The 21,448-nt window shown below is 38.8% G+C and overlaps 1 protein-coding gene across 2 annotated transcripts in view; it reads left to right on the plus strand.

The window, feature by feature from the left end:
* The window catches only part of LOC306835472 (VPS10 domain-containing receptor SorCS1-like), a 55,472-nt gene that overhangs the window by 22,492 nt on the left and 11,532 nt on the right, over positions 1 to 21,448 (plus strand). For both annotated transcript variants that reach the window (XM_079362026.1, XM_079362025.1), the window contains exons 3-21: positions 1,630 to 1,729; positions 1,944 to 2,102; positions 3,542 to 3,615; positions 7,296 to 7,360; positions 7,824 to 7,942; positions 8,227 to 8,316; positions 9,130 to 9,309; positions 11,154 to 11,300; positions 12,254 to 12,356; positions 12,582 to 12,658; positions 13,350 to 13,441; positions 13,588 to 13,695; positions 14,720 to 14,837; positions 15,006 to 15,139; positions 16,784 to 16,897; positions 18,262 to 18,433; positions 18,709 to 18,895; positions 19,787 to 19,920; positions 20,024 to 20,147. In XM_079362026.1, coding sequence (XP_079218152.1) covers positions 1,630 to 1,729; positions 1,944 to 2,102; positions 3,542 to 3,615; positions 7,296 to 7,360; positions 7,824 to 7,942; positions 8,227 to 8,316; positions 9,130 to 9,309; positions 11,154 to 11,300; positions 12,254 to 12,356; positions 12,582 to 12,658; positions 13,350 to 13,441; positions 13,588 to 13,695; positions 14,720 to 14,837; positions 15,006 to 15,139; positions 16,784 to 16,897; positions 18,262 to 18,433; positions 18,709 to 18,895; positions 19,787 to 19,920; positions 20,024 to 20,147 — 2,297 coding nt within the window. The remainder of the gene's footprint in view (positions 1 to 1,629; positions 1,730 to 1,943; positions 2,103 to 3,541; positions 3,616 to 7,295; positions 7,361 to 7,823; positions 7,943 to 8,226; positions 8,317 to 9,129; positions 9,310 to 11,153; positions 11,301 to 12,253; positions 12,357 to 12,581; positions 12,659 to 13,349; positions 13,442 to 13,587; positions 13,696 to 14,719; positions 14,838 to 15,005; positions 15,140 to 16,783; positions 16,898 to 18,261; positions 18,434 to 18,708; positions 18,896 to 19,786; positions 19,921 to 20,023; positions 20,148 to 21,448) is intronic.

Here is a 21,448-nt window from a genome sequence, read left to right on the forward strand (position 1 = left end):
ATAACAGAAGATTAAAATGCATCTTTTGACTGGCTTTTGTGAAGACAAATAAAAACATGTTATATTCCTTTTGATCATTCTCATATTTTGTTTTTATAAATATTTAATGAAATGATAAGACTGAAAAAAACACCTGAATTAAAAGTTCCCTTCGGCTTTCCAGATCTTAAACTGAGCTCAATGTTTGCTTTTCATATCTGCAACTCTGTGATTTAATGTATTTTTACCATTCTCATTGTTCATTTTCTGTCCAAACAAACACAATATATCTTACTCGTTCAGCAAAGAACAAAAGACAGACAGAGTTAACAACAAAGTGGGGAACATAGTGGAGCGTTTAGAAGTTTTAAACTCAAATATTTCCCTCAGGATTTTGGTGGAGATTACAAACAGCAAAGGAGAGTGAAAGTTGGGCGGACATTTACTAGAGTCTTGAAATGAATGATAATGTGCTTCTATGTCTGCTGGTTGTGTAAATGAGCAACTGTGAGCTAGCAAGTTTGTGATAGAAATGAAAGTGTGAAACTTTCTACCACTGCCTCAAAGTGGCGACAAAAAAAAATTAAAACAGATTTGAATTCTTGATAAAGCAAGTACTTTTTATATTATTATAACTTATGCAGCTCTACAATGATTCTTCCTTCAGTACACAAGTGTTACAGAATAAGTAACGACTATATAGCTTCTAAATTTTAACATGTGAAATAAGGAAATAACCTGTCAAAGTGCGTGAATCACCAGGCGGTAATGTCTGATATTTTAAATGTCATTTTACATAACTTATTAATCCGTTAGGGAGGGTGTAGTTTTAAACTCTGTTATTGAGAGACATGCTTCTCACACACATAGGCCCAAATCACACACATGCACGAACAGGACCGGTGGACATTAGTGGAGAAATGTCAGCGTGGGGCTGCTATACACAGCTACGCATCGGGCATACCAAAGCAGTTGGAGGTTTGGTGCCTTGCTCAAGGGCACCTCGGCTGTACTCGGGAAGTGCCGCGGCACCTCTCCAGAGACCACACCGACTTTCATATTTTGGTCCGTACCAGGACTTAAATCACCGAGCGTCCAGTTCCCAACCCAGGTCCCTACAGACTCAGCTACTACTATCCCCAGAGTGAAGTGGGGTGAAGTGTCGCCTGGCAACTGGGACCAGTATGAATTTGGGTGACGAGAAATTACATCCAAAATCAGCTCAACAAAGCAGTGCCACATTATGAAGACAACCATTAGCAAATGTTTATTTTCAGCCAATGGGCAAATGTGACCGGAAAATCCTCTGTTGTGAAAAAAAAAAAAAAAAAAAAACAACCCATGAAAATCAAAACAATCAAAATTGTTTGTTTTACCCAAAAGCATTAATAATAATAATAATTATTCTAATTCTAATTATAATATGTCTGTTCTTTGTGTAGCATGCCACACAGGATATCATTGTGTATTTTTATAATTAAAAAAATATCCATTCATCTAGCAAATTGCTTCTTGACTTCTGCTGTTGCAATTTTCTGCTTGCCTGATATTCTTAATGATACCATCAGCATCCTAACTAGTAGGTGTTGCTCTATTCTCCTTTGCTCTCTCCCACAACCTTTTAAGTATATGCTTTTAATTGAATTTTAGGTCAACTGATTATGGGACCACATACGAGAAGCTTAATGAGAGAGTCGGGTTAAAAACCATCCTGAGCTACTTGTACGTGAGTCCCAACAACAAGAGGAAGGTAAGCTTCTTAAAACATAAGGAATCCAGCCTGTGTTGTATACATTATGATCAATGTGCAGCAGACTTATTATCATTTTCATGACATCGCGAGCTCTGCTGAAACTCGCACCGTGCATCTATGCCGAGCAGCACGATTGCTCTTAAGCCCTGTGGAATGGATGCTGTCAAGGTAGGCTGCTGATTCCCCCGTCTCCTTTCTTGTCTCGTCTCAGATCATGTTACTTACGGACCCGGAGGTGGAGAGCAGCCTGCTCATTAGCCTTGACGAGGGGGCGTCCTATCAGAAACACAGCTTAGCCTTTGATATCCTCAGCCTGCTTTTTCACCCTGAGCAGGAGGACTGGATTCTGGCTTACAGCCACGACCAAAAGGTAACTTGTATCTGTCTGCTGGCATGAACTAGATGGAACAACATCTAAAAAATGTCATGGCAAAACCACAAATACAAGAAAATTGCATGGGGGGTAAGGACCTATGCAAATGGCTGTCATGCTGCTTGACACATTGTGGCTCTCTCAATTTGATTTCACAAGCCTGTTGGATCATCAGAAAATGCATTACTGTGTAAAACAATAAAAAGAATAGATTGTTTTTTTCGTCTCAGAAAATATTCCTTTTTAAACATCCAGCTGGCTAACCAAGGCTCAAACACACACAGCTGCCCACCTGCTCCTCTTAAAAAGTCATGAGGTCGGCTTGTAGGCTTTTACTTTGCAAGGATTTGTCCTAGACAGCACAGGGGGAAAGTTAACAAGGAAGACACGCCCAAGCAATTCACCAGCTCACTCACACACACACACACACACACACACACACACACCTACACACACACACAACTGCAAGCATAAACACACACACATACCATTACTCTGTGTGAGAACCCTGCTGTCTGCTTTACTCAGCACCGCAGACATCAAACTCGGCCTCCACAGCCCCATGCTATTGGAGGACTTGATTTTCTGAGAGAAACACAGTCAAGGTCTGAGAAGTGAGATAAATGGTGCAGGGAGGAAGATGAAAGCTTAGTTTAGGGCCATCGAAGGGTCAAAATGAAGATGCTTTGGAGAAATTTGGCTTCAGGTCACACCGTAAGTTTTTTTGTAAAGCTAAATTTCATCAGTTTGTCCGTGATTTCGTAAAAGCTGAAATTAATCTTGGTGTCATTATGCATTTATCGATTGACTGCCATGTCTTTTAAAAGCTTAAAGCTCTCTGATAAGTAAAAATGATGCTGCTCATCCCTGTAAAGCTCCAAGCTTTAGATGCTCACTGCTCAATGATGGCAAGATGACAGGCTTTGTGAGAGGTCGGACTAAAGTCTGACATTGCAGTAAAAAAGGAGGCTAATGGATTTATGGAAAGGAAAGAAGATTACCATGACAATAAAACAAGTGATTTGAAAATTAAGAATCAGAGATCTTATGGAGACGTTGAAGGAGACTCTTTGATTTAAAGATAAAGACAGGTTTGCCATCTCTCATTCCTTCTTTTCTTTGGCATCAGCTTTAACTCACTTCTTTCTTTATTTCCTCTTTCTATATTAAAAACCTGCCTTGAGAGAATGGCTGAGATTTTACAGGAGCTGACAGATTTTCTCATCACCGAGGCATTTTCATATGAAGTATGAGCTCAGCGGTGCAGTATTCAAAACAACATCACCATATTGACGCCAGAAAGTCTACAAATGTGACAGCTGCTTGATAATACAGTTGGACATAAATCAGAGAATAACTCTCTCCAATATTCTGACTCGGAAACATATTTCTTGTACTGTAACTCATTTGCTTAATGCATTCCTCTTATTTTCCAGCTCTATGTCTCTGTAGAATTTGGGAGAAGATGGCAACTTGTGCATGACAGCGTTGTCCCCAACAGATTCTACTGGTGAGTTCAACTATCAGTCTTCTGCAGAGCGTAAGTCTTTCTAGGAGAGAAAATGCTGCAATGTTGCAGCATATTTTGACATGCTCAAAAAACAGTATAAATAATAAAGAGGCACTGAACAATTCTACATTAATAAATTAATATGTATGCATTTTTAGCTTTCTGTTTACAGCAGTAGTACAGAAGGGAAATCTCTGCAAATATTTACAAGTCTTATAAAAAGCCTTAGATAGTAACATGAATAAGACTCAAACAGCGTTCATATTTTCTGTTCATCATATCTCACTTGATTATTTACAGTGATAGAAAAGCATTGAGTCTCTGGCATCACGTTTGTTTTTGCAGCCTGTGGAAGAATGACCTAAAGGTTGCATACTATGCAAATAGACTTTACCATGTTTATCAAACACCAAGATGTGTCCCTAGTCTGTCTACAAAAGTTCATCCTGTTCATTTTTCATCTGCTCCACTTTTCATATACTGTGTGGTCAGACAGTCCATTTAGGGATTTTCCCTTTGTGACATCACAAAGGGCAGCAAAATAAGAGACATGCATACCAATTACATTACGCGAGATACACTTTAAGATTCTAACATATTACAACAACAAAGAAGGCAGAATAAAAATAGGCTAAAAAATGATTTACGCATAATACTTAATGAAAAGCTAACCAGCTTATGAGGAAAAATCTGATTTGAGTCTGCTTTTTGAAAGCAGACATGTTTGTAACAGAAGGTCTGTGCTCAGCAGCTCTGAAGGAACGATGAGTATTTTATTTAATGATCTAAGAGGACTTAGCTGGTTTATTGTTAAAATGCATTTATTTGATCAGGATATTTATTGTAAAAGCACAGAGACTTCTTCAGGTCGTAGAAATGTAAAGAAGGTTGGGTCCACTTATATCATTCTGTGGCCTGGAAGCTGAATTGCTTCGGCATTTTTATACTCAGTGGTCGAAGCGGTTGGTGTTTTTTTTTTCCTGGTTGTAAATGGTTTTTTTTACGATAGATCCTCTGATAAAAAACAACAAAAAAAACAACAACATTTGAACTTATTCCTGGGCTGTAGTGAGACTGCCTGAGGATAGCTCTGTGTATTACAAATCTTATCCAAATAGTATTTATCGGTTTCTATTAATTATGTATGATACCTGATGTGTTTTGCACGGGATGAAGGCTTTTCTGTGTCTGTCTTTGTTTCACTGATATTAGCTGTTGGATGGTAGCTCAGGGTTTATGGCCTGGTATAAATTGATTTATAGTAGTTTTATGGTTGTGTTGGCTACAGATTATCTCTCAACACGTTATAAGAAGAAATTGCAGAAGCACATAAATGAAGTGTGAGTACTTTTGTAGCTTCTGCATCAGACTTGGAAATAAAATGACTCCAACATATAAACACCTTTTCACATTAAGCAAAATCATTCTCGAAAATAGTTGATGAGTCATTCGATCTTTGACAAAACAAATAATAATAATAATGATATATATTTTATTTGATGATGCCTTTCAAACCAACCAAGGTCACTTTGCATGGTGAAAGCAAAGCACAAAGGCCGTCTCTTATTTAATGAGGCTGGCCCCTTTCATGTAACTCTAATAAACTTTGGACTATCAGCGCCACAGATTGCAAACTAGGAACATCTGCAAACCCAATTCATTACATTGTCTATAGTGTCATGCACACGCTTATTGCCAGCCTATGTGGACTCATAAGACAAATGTAATTGTCTAAACAATAATAGCAACAACAACAAAAAAGTCTATTTGCATTGTCCTTGAAATGAAAACAATTACATCTTTTTCTGTGGATAACTTACATGTACCTGAGCTTCACTTTGCACATACAGACCTTTACTTTTTTCACATATTATTTGTTTTCTGCTTCATTTACAGCCTCACACTATGAGTCTTTTTCATGAGAGGGTTTGTCTTTAATTTAGGTTTGTACCAGACTTCAACTAGCCATCTTTACTTATACATCAGGGACAATTTGCACAGCACAACATCAATTTTTCACTACAACCTGTTCTGAAAAATGAAATATGAAGTGATCATATTTAATACATTTTTCCTCAAACTAATCCAATGTTCAAGCCAAATTTGCCAAGTTAGAGATCTTTGTTGTGTGTTGCATTCCAGTCATGTTTAAAAGTAAAGTGAATGCATAATTAGAATTTTTATAGTATCTGTTCAAGATTGCATTCCGTATCTTTGTAGTCATTATTCACTATCAGGCTGCTAAATAAAGACATTCTGCTGTTTTGGCACCATGCTGGGTGTTAAACGATGATCAATCAAAACCCACATTTTTGATATTCAAATACGCTCTTCCTCTCTGTCTGAGGAAATAAGTCAACTACATGTCAAACATGCCCGAATAAAAAACTCCCAACATTATCAGAGATCTGCTTTGAAAGAAACACTTTCAGCGCACCCTTCGCTGCTCATCTTATCTGAGGAAATCTGACAAACATGATTTACAAATGCATGTAAACATGCGCCCGAGCTCGTCAGGAATAGCGTAAGTTATGTGAAGAACACGGTGTTACAGTGCAGCCGTTTATATAAGGGCCAGTGCCGCTGTTCACTGATAGAATTGGATGAAGTATTTGACAGAAAGTCCATTAAAAGAGATGAAGCTGTGGGGCAATTACAGAGTGCTGAGGGAAGCAGTACGGGGGCTTTCTATATTATAGTTCAGACACAGTATGGAAAATGAGAAGAAACCCATCTTCAGTCACAACAGCTGCTATTAATACAACAAGTGGTCACTCCTGTCGCCCTGCGCTTAAACACTTTCTTTAAGAATCTCTGCTGAAAGTGAATGAAATGGCTAAGTACACCTTAGCCATAAAGTGCAGTGCAGGTCAGTCTAATGTTTCTAGATAAGCTTGCTCTTTAATTGCTCCTCAGAGAACAATCAGTGTCTTTTATTTCCCATATCCCTGCCCAAAGTCAAAACGACATTCAGAACCAAATGTACATATTACTAATAATACAGTTCTGATAATAGAAAATTATGACCGTGGGCTGAAAACAATAATTCTCTCAACTGTTTCCTCAATTTCCTTTTTTCAAAATGTTTAATTATTTACACAACATCACTTGATCAAATATGTTCAAGCTGAAACAAATTACTCATGGTACAACATCATGTTCAAAAATTATAGGAGAGGAAAAAATGGGACAATTATTTCCCCCACTAAATGTCTAAGCTTTTGTTCAGGTACCACACACTGCCAAATAAGTGGCTTAACCTGGGTTTTAAAAGAGTACAACTGTGTTAGTCATAGAATAACAAACCACTTTTCACTCAAGCATTTGTCTCTTTTTTTCTCTTTGCATAATACATTCTAATCATTCAGGACTTAGTCACACAGACTTTCCACAAATCAATGTCTTGGTTTACATTCAGCCTTTCAATCAATAACTCACTAGTTAGAAACTATCATCTGAATCATGATGTGTGCAACACACAAGTACAACTAGTGATGTAGTGAGGCTCTGATAAGGACTAACAAACTCGATGTCCCTGGGAGCCATGAGCCAGAAAGGATGTTCCATTAACCTAAAATGTTGGAATAGGTTTTTTTTTAATTAATTAAAAACAAGACGTTATTATTAATTTACATTTACGCTCCAGCAGAAAACGTAACTCTCTTATCCTGATGTTACAGGTCAAGACTGGGTTTGGATAAAGAACAGGGAATGATCCACCTGGAGATCAGCATCTCTGATGGACGTGAGTAGAAAAAAAATGTAACCTTATATTTAAAAAACAAAACAAAAAAAAACTGGTGAGAGTTGAATCTTTTTGCTGTCCCTACTAAAATTCACTTCCCCATTTGAACTGGCTTCATAGAGACTCTTCATGTGATTAAGCTAATTCATTTTTTAAGGGCCAGACTGTGACTCGGCTCTGTTCTTGGCCACAGTGCCGAGAGGAGGGTTCTTCCATAAGGCCTCGTGTGTTAATGCCCTGTCCCCGGAGAGGCCGCCTCATTTGGCTGATGCTAACACACTGGGACAGCACGATCTACTTTATCTATTAGTGAGAATAGGAACTGGCCTCTAAAATGTTGCCTCAATGGCTCACCTAATACCATCAGCATAAGTGATGCTAAAACCTTGATTTTTGAGCTACAGAAGGTTGCTTGTTTTTCCCAATGCTGTATTTTTAGCACCCATGTCTTGTTTACCCACAGGGTCACAGTACATAACTTGTAAACTTCAGAATTGCTCTGATGGAAACAAGGGCAAGCCTTTCCCTGGATTTATCATCCCTGACTCTCTGGTGGTTCAGGATGAATACGTTTTCATCCAGGTGGGTTTTTATTGCAAGGTCTGGCTTCATTAAAAGACAATTAAAAGCTGTAAAACTGCTGCATCTTAATGTACAGTCAGGTTTTTAGTTAACTAAAAGAGGCCATTATCCTGGGAAAAGATGGCAAGGAAATGAAATCACAGTGTTGTGTTTTAAATTAAAACTCTCTCATGATATAAATCTTTCTAATTAGTGGCAAACTCTGAGTTTTAATGGTGGTTTTAATTGTTTAATATTTACCAGAATTTTAATGAGCTTCAAATTGCATTGTTATGCGTTTCCAGGTGCCAATAGGTGGCCAGTCTGTCCATTATGTGTCCTATAAAAGAAACGCTTTCTACCCCATGAAGCTTCCCAAGTACACGCTGCCAAAGGTAAGACTGCTGCGGAGCGAGCCGAGCACATGCAGAGAAGCAATCTGCAGAACAAGCGTAGTTTTCATTTCATTGTAACACACTCACACTTTTCAAACGATTTAAAATGGGCTTGTTCTTGTTTGTCATGATGTTTGCTGACAAATCCATTTAACAGTTTGCTCGGCATTATTACCCTCCTGAAAACTGATTTGCTTATGCGTAATTATATCTTTAGATCTTGTGTTTATTCAAGAGGCATGCTTAGTCTTTAATCAATTGCCCTCCCTTCTGTATCAACAGATACTTAATTGAAAAAAAATAAATCTGGTGTTGCACAGTTTGTGTCCTCAGAAACTCTTGAGGAGCAGAAAAGTGCTTCTTGTTCATTGTTTCGCACTAATTTGCATATATTTAAAGCGCAGCAGGGATGCCTAGTGGTTTGAGTGGCTGTGTCATGTCAACAGAAGAGATTTAGTGCCCACAGTTGTTGTTGTTGTTTATTTCCATCTATCCATCAATCCATCAAAGCTTTCTTGAGAAGGACACACACTACCTCCTCACACACTGGATAAAGTGTTCTGTAAAATTAAATGGAGCCGGTCTTCATTTTGAGTGCATGGCATGAAACGCCTGAGGTCTAATCCCTGCTGATCCTAACTGAATCTTGTCAAGGAGCGACAAATCGCTTGCTCCCTGCACAAGCTCTGTGGCCTCTATGGGCACAATTCCACCATGTTTTATCAAGAGAACTCCTTTAAGTCAGTCTGTTTTGGCTGCGAAGCTGTCTTCCCCACACAGAGACATCTACTGATAAAAAATTCACGTGTTCAGGACTTGCAGATAATCAGCACAGATGATAACCAGGTGGTGGCAGCGATTCAGGACTGGCACCAGAACGACTCGTACAACCTGTACATGTCTGAGTCGAGAGGGCTGTTCTTCACGCTGATGCTGGAGGACGTTGTGAGCAGCGGAGGACCCGAAGGCAACATCATGATCGACCTCTATGAGGTGGGCAGTGACAGTGCTGTTGGGTTGGTGCTGTCAGCCTGTTACCCCTTTTTTATTCAAGCACGCTGAACACACTGACATCACTGGTCTGGTTGTGTAACTGGTGCAGTTTATGGGACTTGATGGGATTTTTCATGTTCATGAATATTTGCTAAACTAGTTTATGCATGAATTATTACACTTATTCAAGCATTTCTATTTTCATGTTAGCGGTGTGCAGTTTTTTATAAATGTTTTCATATTCTGTATGTTTTAATTCTGCATGCACTTATTTAAACTTATTTTACTTTACTGAGTGCTGAAAGTAGTGGTCAAATTTGAACATTTGCTGTTTTATGTCATTGCAAATTCTTGATCATAGAGTTATAACTGCTGACAAAGAGAGCGGGTGCATCAGATCATATTTCCAAAAAGAAAGTCATTGTCCGGTCAATATTACATGGAAATTGCACGGTTTTATTTCCCAGAACTCAGAGTGATGTTGGAGAGGCTTAGTCCCCTTTACGACGTTGTTAAGACAAAGACGAGCAAAACCATCCCTCATTAAGTAGCCGTTAGCCTTACTTGGGTGCTTGATAAATAAAATCATGATTAACTGAACAACATGGTAGCTGCTGATTGAACTGTTTTGAACTTACGTCGTATTTTGGAATTAATTGGCATTTTTTTGGGGGGTGGCGGTTTTCTAGTCTAATACGCTGTTGATGGCTAAGAAAAATAATGAGAGCTTTAATTAATGTTTAATGATGAAATCAATTCTCCCTCTACACTTAAATAAAGCATCTTTTTTGCAACATTCATCAATCAAAGCACACCAAGCTATCTAGACTCTCATCTACCCAACTCTTATACCCTTTACCGTAAAAATAAACTGGTGCAAACACGGGGAAAGTATACAATAAAGTTCCAGAAGAAGTGAAATCACCAAACAAATTTTCATTTACAATAATACTCACTCTGACAAGTAGAGTACAACAGACAGCTTAAACCTTTCTCCAAGTTACTCCGGTTTTTCTCTGTCGTGTTTCCTTAATTGGACCCCGTGCTTGGATTTCTTGGAAGTCCTCTCATAATGGAACAGATGTTGCTACATTGCATTTTATTCTCTCCCCTATCCCCTTCCTGCTTGCTTGTATTATCTTTTTCATGTGAAACTGTCACGCAAAATCACATTTTGCAGGTTCAGTCTTAAGCTATCGTACCATCTATACACAACATTCAAAAGCCTTAACGCTTGTAGTCACATTGCAGGCGAAATAGAAGCTTTAACTAGTGTCCAGTACATTATATAGTTGTGGACAGAGGCACTGCGAGGTTGCAGTGAATGCACATGTATGCATCACTCTGAATTATCCTCATCTGCAGCCAGCAGTAAAAGCATCACATTGTTGCTAACACAAACTAGGAAAGACATCAGAGCTGGTTACTGTGGCTGCTCGCTGACCCACACTCAAATTAAATTCCCTGAAATATTTAACTGCAATGTTCTGTCCAGTAGCGGATTTGGAAACAGTCCTTCTCCATTGACAAAAGATGTATGCTCTTATAGTGGAGTTGAAATGTAACCCAAGTAATGCTGCACGGTCTCTGTGCATAAAAGCAAAGTGGAAGAAATATCTCAGGGCTGCGCCATATGTTGTTTTGATTCTGCAGAGTCCTACAGATGGTCTAAAATAGTGCTCCCTGTCAGAAAAACTATCACTTTCAGACATCTTATCCTCCGAACTAGGCCTTCAGCTTTCCTTAAGTCTGAATAATTCACGGTTGTTTTTTTTTTTTTTTGCTCCCTTTTGTGTTATTTTTCCCCCTCTACCGCTTGCTCCCTTTCTCTCTTATGTTTGCAGGTTGCCGGGATTAAAGGGGTGTTCCTGTCAAATAAAGTTGTTGAGAACCAAGTGAAAACTTATATCACATACAACAAGGGGAGAGACTGGCGCCTTCTTCAGGCTCCTACAACCGATCTCCAGGGAAACAAAGTCTATTGTGAACAAGTAAGTGGGCCACTGACAGCAGATAGATTTGCTTATTTGGATTTCTGTTATCTGCTGAACAAACACTTCACTGGATGCACACACAGTTTTAAAATATTACTTCACTTATTATTGTTAAATCCATACGTAGGACGTCACCTTTTTTTAAAAACAATAAATAAGTAATAATAAATCAGAGGTTCTCAAACGTTTTCGTTCATGCCCCCACACAAGAGGAAACATTTACAGGTATTGAATTTGAAATGTCTTTTTGATCATGACTACTGGTATAATTACAAAAGACACACATGTCACACATTTGAATCCCACTTTAATTTTTATTGAAAAAAAGTTTGTTTTGGGCTTTTTATTCCTTTACTACAGAGATAAACGCCGACATTAGGGGACAGAGAGAAAGTGGGGACTGACATGCAGGAAAGGATCCACAGGTCGGATTTGAACCGTGGTTGCATGCCTCGAGGACTACAGCCTCTGTGCATGGGGTGTGAGCGCTAACTACTCGGCCACGGACGACCCCTTTAATACGTTGTTTGTTTTTTTTATAAAATGAAGACAAATGATCAGTAATCAAAGCATTTACTTTCAGCACAGGACTTTTATTCAAAACTTCGGGGGACCATGTCAACCATGAAATAAAATTAAAGTGAAATCGATACTATATAGAGTACTTCTTCACCCATGATTGAAATCTAAATGAGCGGGTTCTCTAAAACTCAATTCCACACATTCCACACACCATGCTCCGATATAAGCTGCTACCTTTAAACACTTCAAAACAACATGCAGAAAAACATTTCTCTGATCACATTTATCTTAAGGAGTCGTATTGTTGTGCAATAATATGTTTGTAATATTTTCAATTAGGGCAGTTCTGATGAAATCTTAATTCGTATCAAAACTTTCATCATCTATTCTTGACTTCAGTAAAGGTATTCTGCTTTGTATTTTTTCAGCCTTACTGTTCTTTACATCTGCACCTGCATGTCTCAGAGAATCCTTACACCTCTGGAAACATTGTCAGCAAAGACACAGCTCCAGGAGTTATAATCGCATCAGGTGAGGAGATTATTTGATTTGCACCTTCAATTTTCATGTCCACACTGTTGTTTACTTTCAATCGAATCGCTCCCAGTTCTTAAGTTGTGTTCCCAGCTCTGTCTTTTTTCAGCCCACGGCAATCAGAAAACAAAATCCGATCAATGTTTCCTGCTTGTCTGTTCCATGCTATGTGAGAGGAAAGAGCAACAGACACTGCACTCATTTGCCTTCTTATGTGTGCAGGTGTGGTTGGACCTGAGCTGACCAATACTAACGTCAGTATATTCATTACATCTGATGCTGGAAACACATGGAAAGAGGTAGAGAATAAAAATGAATGTATCCAGTTATTCTTACTTATTTTCACACTACCTGTGTTCATACAGTAAACAGTAATTCTTTGGATTCACACATTATTATCACCAGTAATTCTTTGGATTCACACATTATTATCACCATTTTCTTTTCATTCAGAGAAATCTTTTGACCTGTCCACTGTTTCCTCAGCCTTGAACTGAACCTCCTTGGTTATACAGAAAACAATAAAAAAAAAAATAGTAGCTAAATCAGTCAGAAATGATCAGAAAAGGAATCGGTACAAAGAAAAACAACGTCAAAGAATCCAACTTTCAATGCCAACTTGCAGCCTTTGCTTCTTTAGCTCTTGTTTCACACGCAGAGAAATAATAAATAAAGGAACTGAGGTTTACACATGGGCTCATGTGAAAAATGTGCATCTCTGATCTGTAAACAGATAAACTAGTAAAAGAGTACGCAAAGTTGTGCTATTGGCTTAAAAAACCCACAAACCAACAAAGTAAGCAACACTTGCTTGATGCAATTGTTTATTCACACAACAGAGACTCCTGTGTAAAGAACGGTTAAGGTTTCCGCTTGTTAAGTGTGTAGGCGTACGAATGCATGTTCCTTATGTTGTCACAGATACATCCTGCTTGAATAGGCTTTTATGTTTGCTCTGGTGTGATATATTGAAGCTGGTTGTGTCTGCAGGTTTTTCAGGAGGAGTACAGCGTGTTTTTCCTGAATCAAGGAGGATCCCTGGTGGCCATAAGGCACACACCTCTGCCAATTAGACATATTTGGTGAGGCTCTACTAGGATGTAGCACAATGTTTTAGAGACTATACTCAATCTTTGAAAGCAGGGCTGAGACTGTTTTTGTGCTTGAGGCTCTTCTGACTTACTTGTGGCTGGTCTGTCTGTGATCTAACCATTGTTCTCTCCCTTAGGCTGAGTTTTGATGAGGGCAGAAACTGGGAAAAATATAGCTTCACCTCCTCTCCACTCTATGTTGATGGGGTGCTCGGGGAGCCTGGAGAGGACACCCTCATTATGACGTAAGATATGAAATACAGAGAGAGCTTAAAAATGCCTGGAGTTCCTTAATTAGAGCAATGGGTAATTAAATGCCCACTTGATGGAGGCTTCAAAGCACACGTACATATTTTTGGGTTTATTTAATGTGTGTTTAAAAAGCCCTTTATAAGCTCGAGATGTAGAGGATTTTTTTCAACCCACAGAGGGAAATAAATTAAAGTTGTTGCATTAAATTAAAGGAAGACTGTACAACATTTTACACATAAATACAGCAGAAATCAAGTACTGTATATCCTCTGTGAATGTCTCAGAGTCATGACTGTCTACAATGAGGGAGAAGGGTGAGTCCCGCCAGCTGAACTGTTGTTCGAGCTGTGTTTACATGGACGGGACGGCCTTGCTTATAGAGTAATGCTATAAAGACAAACAAAGTTTAACACAGCCTACTCACTGCTTATTTGGCTGTCACATAAGTGTCTCTAGATCTTGGTCATTCCATGTGCAATAAAAAGCCATGAGTAAACCAAAGTGTGCTAACATTAGCCTGCTAACACAATGCATGAACCAAGTAATTTCAGTCAGAGCAAAGGCCAATTTTGTCCGCTGCTTGCTCTTTAGAAAAAAGATAAACTTCATTGATGCCCCAAAAATAGCAAAATATTTAAAAAACCCCCCAATATATTTTCATGGGATCAACGACCTGTGGTAACGCTCTTTCTTGCAGGGTGGATGTCTAATGGTGTTTAATTATGATTCTTTCCATTTGATAACTCCTTTGTGCAAACACAAAAGGAGAGGGGTTAGAGGGGTGCCGCTCAAGAACAGCAGAAGCTTCAGAATATAACGAGGTGTCGGGTGTCGCTAAACAGCAACTTGTTTTGGTTTAATGCTGGTGCTCAATGATGACATCTACTGGATCAAAAAGCGACACATTATCATACTTCTTTGAACCAAATTTGAAACTTTTTAAAACACTAACTTTTTTCCTAAAACAACCCTTTTCCAGAATGTTTTTGAGCTTGTTTTTCTGGCTTGTTTGTGCAGAATTTTCGGTCATTTCAGCCATCGATCAGAGTGGCAACTTGTCAAGATTGACTTCCGCTCAATTTTCCAACATCGATGCACATCTGAAGACTATCTGACATGGCAGTTACACAATGGGGTAAGAGGATCCTGCTGCTCCCTGACTGGTAATACCGTGAGGGTTCTTGTTGTTGATTAAACTCCAGTGACTCTCTTTGACTCAGACACACAATAAAAGCCACATGGCACCAAAAAAACCGAGAGAATAAGAACGTCTGAAATGTTTTTGATCCATAATTCATCACAGGACGAAGTATGCATCATGGGAATGAAGAGAATCTTCCAGAAGCTGAAAACAAACGTTCAGTGCGTCAAGGCCAGAGATCAGTATATTTCCCAGATGTCAGACTCCTGCCCGTGCACAGAGGCAGATTTTGAGTGGTGAGTTCCCCTGCTCTGCAGCTTCTCCTTTCACTTCATTAAATCCAGTGCACAATGCTTTACACGTCTCCAGAGGCAGAGACTGCGAGGCAAACCTAAGGCACAACAAGGAAAGTGTTTGAAGATTTTGATTTTATGATTCTCAACTTGTTTTTCATATTTCCTGATTTCTTTCTTTCTGTAGGATCTCACAGCTCACTGTGATTGTCGCTGATGTGACTATTTTGGAATAGTTAACTCAGTTAAATGCTGGAGCTCTGATTCAAAAAGTTACTATCAATTTAATTTCCTATTTAGTAATCTTGGTGTATGATAGTGTATTTTAATCAATATTCCAGTATTTGTTTATTTCAAATGTGTGAAGAAAACCTACAAGTGATGTTCATGTCCCATGTTCTTGGTCATGTTTTACATCATGTTAGTTCCTTCATTCATATTTAATTTATTCCCTCATTCCAGTGTATGATTCCAACACAATATTTAATCCCTATATATATATATATATATATATATTTTTTTTTTTTTTTTATTACAAGACAAGAAACAATACACTTACGGGAAAAGATGACAATTACAGTACAAGCTAGAAGAAGTGCATGTGTAGGTATTTAAGAGTTTGATCAAAATATTGATAAACTGTCCATGAACAAATAGTAGCAGGAAGAAGAAAAACGTGTACCTGCCTCTATCTTCTTTTCTCTTTGAATATTATTTATTGACATGTTTATGATAACATAATCCAAACAAAAATGACCACCTACAATTCATCTGAACCCTGTGCCAAGGACACAAAAGCATCGACATGAGTTTACATCATCCTCATGTTGTTGTTACTGTTGATACAGAATAAGATGGCTAATCCATTGTTGACTTTTTCTGTCACAAATCAAATTTAATAATCAAATACCATCATCTGTGAATTAGATTTACTCACTTAATTCACAATCTCCAGTTACTTTTTCCTTAGTCATTCTTTTAAATTGAGCAAAATTTAAACAACATTTGAAGGTGGCTGGAGTGGTTTGATTACTTGATTCTTTTTAACTACAATTAGCATGGAATAATAATCTATCAAACACAATGAACATTCAGAAGATAACTGAAAATGCTGAAGTCTAACCCAGACAATCATCAGTGTCTACTTGCACTATCATGGGATGTTTTACTCTGTCTAATGAGTCACATCTTCTCATATGTCACTTAACTGTTTCATACTTTCTATTATATTTCTGATCTCACCCATGCTAAATGAGCAACACTCACAGCTATAATAAACAAGCTTAACACCACGTAAATACTATAAGACTTCTTCAACTTTCCTACTCTGCCTCCTGAGACTGTGTTTCCCAGATTACAATGACAGAAATCTGACAGATCCCTCTCACTCTGCCAAGGTAGTAATTGCAGAGTGTGCTCACACGCACAATGCCTTTTCTGCTTCAGGAGTCTGATACATAAAACATCAAATCTCAAATACTCGGAGCTGCTTGGCTGATGAAACTTTTTTTTTTTGCAGTCTGGAACACCTCTGCGGTGTATGATTCTCTTTGAGCTTTGTAATTATATTTGATAATTTAAATAAATGATAACTAATCCCAATAAAATGCTCTTTTTCTTCTATGCCTGTTCTTCCAAACAAAACAGTGACTACGGCTTTGAGAGGCAGATCGACGGAAGCTGCACTCAGGCTTTCTGGTTTGTTCCTTCAGCAACATCTAGAGACTGCATCGCTGGAGATAGCTTCCTCAACACAACAGGGTATGCTGCATTGGTTTGTTTTGGCACCAGCTAAGTGAGTAGAGAGTGCCAATATGCTCAAAGGCAGTGGTGAAAAGTAAGCTCAGTAAGCTTTACTGCAATTTTCATTTTATCCCAAACATTATACTTGAGCCTCACCAAATGTATCTTTAATAATACAATCATTATATCTTAGATAGGTTTTAGATTTCATTAAATATCCAAGGTTCGATTATATTGCTTCTATCATTTGATACCATTTTATTGATACTAATTTACTTCATTGTTTTTACTCGATTCTTTTCACACTTGTAAATGTAATCCTTGAAATGTTACTAAAAGTCATGACCAGTGAAAATATTTTGTATACTCTATTATGCTAAATATATGGGATTCCTGTGCAGAGATAGATATACCCCATGAAGTAACACAATGTGATGTAGCTCCTTTTAATGACTGCAGATGTGATTTGAGAATAAAAGAGGAAAAATATTCACCACAAAATTGTCCTAAGGAGAACAGTTTACATACAAACATGGTTGAAAAACGTTTTGAGGATGAAGTATGTTATTGCCACAAAAATAGGCTACCCATGACATAAGCTGAGTGTACAGGCCACGCCTTCCTCCAACATAATCGACCTTCAACACTGATGAAGGCCGAGCTCTCAAATATGTTTTTTGCTTATTGTACACTGCTCTTCCACAGATAGAGGAAACTTGAAGGACATCTAGTGTGCTGAGTTTTCTGTCTCTTTTTCAGCCTTGTTGCGGTTTGCACCTGAAACTGTATTTACTGTCTTGCGTGCTCCTTTTTTGCTGTTTTGTATAGAATGTGTTTAAAAGCTTTTCTTAAACAAAACAGCAAAGTCAAATGAGACAACTGTAGTAGTTTAACATTTTAAACAATAACTCCAGTATAGCTGTTTATTATTATTTATTATATAGTGTGAAACATGATTTGGACATGGGTTTAAAAGGAGCCTTTAACAGGTTGCACCTACAGTACCAATTCACACACTGATGGCAGAGGATGCTTCATCTGTGTCCATCAGTATGCGCTAATCCCATTCATACACATTCACACAGCACTAACGCAGGGTTCAGTGTCTTGCTCAAGGACACTTTGACGTGTGGCTGCAGGAGCTGGGAATTGAAACCGCCAACCTTTTGGTTGAGAGAAGACTGACTTTACCACTTAGCCACAGCCGCCCCCCCTTTGATTTGATGAGCTCACTTGTAAGTGATGTCTGGTGTTGATAAAGGGTTAACTGAACTGATCTTTTGGATGTCTCCCTGTGCGTGTGTGTTTTTTTTATGTCTGCTTTATGTGTACACTCATGCAGTTCTCGTCTGTGTCTTTTGGCTATCTTTAATGAACTCCAGATATCGCAGAGCTTTATCTAACAACTGCACTGAGGGAACGCTGTTGAAGTACAGCCCCAGGCGGCAGAAGTGTCCCAACCAGGCCCCCAAGGGCCTCCAGCTCTTCACCAGTGAGGGAACACTGGTGGCAACACTGGGGAGGAATGTGACCTTCTTGGTCTTTCTTGAAGAGGTTATCACTTTTCTTACACAAAGCAAGAATACAGTCAGTCACAGAGTGAAGCATGTAGTCTGCATGTCTGTGTCTTCAGTGTGATGAGTGTATTGAGTTCCTTCCGTAGCACAGAAGCAGGAGCACCAGCATGTCGAGTAGATACACACTGACATGATGTACCACATGACCTCATTTTTTGCGGAAAAAAAATGCAAACTGTTACGTGTCAGCAAGACGCTGACAAACACCTGAGGCTACAGCATGAGTGACATTATTTTGCTTTGTTTCTGAAGGGTCTGAGCTCCACCACAAGTATAACAGTGGATTTTGGCGATGGGACCTCCATGTCCTACGTCAACATAAGCTCCATTGAAGATGGGGTCAAGCACATCTACAATAAAGTTGGTATCTACCAAGTTTCTGCTACAGCCACCAACACTCTGGGCTTTGACAGAGTGATCCTCTACCTCCACGTCTCCTGTGAGTCTAAAACAGTCAAGTTGCAGTCACTGCAAAAATATTTTCTATTATGCGCTTCTATTGGAGAGATTGGATAAATTGTCCTTTAGGCGGAAGATTCAGTGGAGAAAAATTTGATAAAGTACCCCCATCATGCCCTTTTATATGGAGAAAGTGTGTTTAGGTTTCCTCTTGGTTGCTTAATAGAAAAAAAAAGTTGAGAGAGGGCTCTTCATGGTGCTCTTACAGAGGAAAAAAACTATGAATTGTCCTCCAGGGTGACCTTGTGTAGGAGAAAACTTTATCAAATGTCTTCAGGTTTGACCCTCGAGAGAAAGTGCTCAATAAGATACACTTCTGATAGAGTAAGCATCAGTCTATCAGGCCTGCCCAACACAGTTCCTTACCTAAACTCTGGAAGTTGCATTTCGCTATGGTGCCCTTTTTATTTCACTCCTACTGAACAGACAGCTGTAGAGAACTGACTGCTAACCCTTTTGGCAAATGTGCTCACAAATTCTTCATTGTGTCTTCAAATTGGCTCATTAAAAGAGAGCCTCTGTCCAATAAACCAATCCAATCCAAAGTTTTGAGTGTCACTGTGTATTGGCCTGAAAAGCCGGATGTCTGTCTTCTCTTTATGACAGAGAAGATCAGCAGTGGTCAGTTTCAGTGTAGCTTGTTATAGCTGAGACCACATGTGACATTTTCAGATCCTCCACAGATACTTGTCGAACCACTCCTGCAGTGCAATCAACTTCCCCTCTGTCTACATGCTCACTGTGAACCAGACTGTATCTGATGCGCCAACATAGGGCTAAATATGTGTTTGATTTTTTTTTAAGCTTCACTGAAGCAGTATCTGGTTATATTCTTACAGCATGTGGCTTTCTGTGTGATCTCTCTTGAAAGGCCAACTTGAACAGGTCCAGCTCTTGGCGCCGTCAGTAGTCGTGAAGAACAAAGTAGCAAACCTCACGACAGTGTTACGCCCCAGCAACGTGGGGACAGTCACCTATTACTGGTGGTTTGGTAACAAGACGGAGGTAAGCGCTACTTCATTATTCTTCTCATCCTTTCATTCAGCCTTGTTACCTACCGAGTGCCACAACTGATTCCTGCATCTGTCTGTGTCTTTGTGTTTTTCAGCCCATGGTGACCCTGGATGGTGTGATGTCCTTCACTTTCTCCACTGAGGGAAGTCACACTGTTGTCGTCCAGGCTGCTGTGGGAAATACTGTCCATCAGGACCAGATGACAGTCGCAGTCTATGGTGTGAACCAAGTATTATTTTCATACCCTTTGATTTCACTTCAACAGCCTCTAAATAGGATAAGAACATGAAAAACATGTAGTTTAAATTAAATTAAGATTGGGTCAATGCAGCAACTTCCTTCATGCTTGTAAATAATCAGAGCTTTTTCCTAGAGCTTTCAAAGCGTTACTGCATGGGAAGAGATACTTTGATGTCATGCCGATGGCTTAGTTTTAATCACTTATCCCATGGAAATGTGTTTAAGTGAAGGTTTGCAGTTAAAGGTTTCCTTTCCAGTGTGTTCTTATGACATTTCTCACACTGCAAGCATCTTGGACCACTCGTGCTCTTAACCCAGTATTTTTTACCCGTTGTCTAATCAGATTAACTGAGAGGACCACCGTAATTGGAGATGACAATAAAGTTATTAATGGCTTAAAAACTTTCACAGACAACAAACTAGGATGGCTGCTGTCATGAATTCACCAACTTTAGTCACCATGATCTGACCAGAAAACATCAGGTCAAGAGGAAAACAAGCTTGTTTCGGGGAATGATGCTGCTACCCTTTCATTTAAGGATAAGTTATTCAATTGCCTTGCTGCTCTTTCTTCAAATTGTAAGCTTTGAAACAACACAAGCTATGCTCTGCGCCTCATGTTTTTTTTTTAACCTGCGTGTGAAAGAATGTTTGATCGGGACCTCGAGATGGGAGTTCTAAGCCTGGAAGAATCCTTCGATCTGAGTTCTTCTTTAAAAGAGTATAATTTGTGGAACCGGTATATACCCAAGGTCATTGAACTAATTAAAGAATGTAAGCCACAACTACATGAAACCATCCCCAAAAAAGCTAATGAACTATAATGTGTAGGGTCTGACAGTGATAAAGCTGATAACACAGACACTGATGACCTCTAGAAAGCATTTATAACACGAACATGATCTTTATGTTAGAATTCTATCTTTCTTCTTTAGAAATCAAAACACATTAAAAATACATTGATGGGGTTTCTCTTTGATGTTGATGAAAGAGACGGAATAAAGTAAAACTCCACTGAATAGCTACATATAAAACAAAGGGAAAAATAAAGAAAGGGAAAATGAAAGGAGGATCGAGAAACTTTTTTTGCTTGTTACATCACCAAAATAGAAAAGGGCATTTCTAAATTGGCCGTGCAGATATTTTTAGAGTTTAAAATAACGTGTGCAGCAATTTCAAAATGAACCCGGAGTCAAAAATGATATCAAATTGAACAACCAATGAGTGAGAAAAATGTCCAGTCATGTTTGTCAATTTCCCTCAGCGTTCCCTCTCTGCC

The sequence above is a fragment of the Symphodus melops genome, assembly GCF_947650265.1.
Source record: "Symphodus melops genome assembly, chromosome: 15".
In the NCBI taxonomy this organism is placed as follows: domain Eukaryota; kingdom Metazoa; phylum Chordata; class Actinopteri; order Labriformes; family Labridae; genus Symphodus; species Symphodus melops.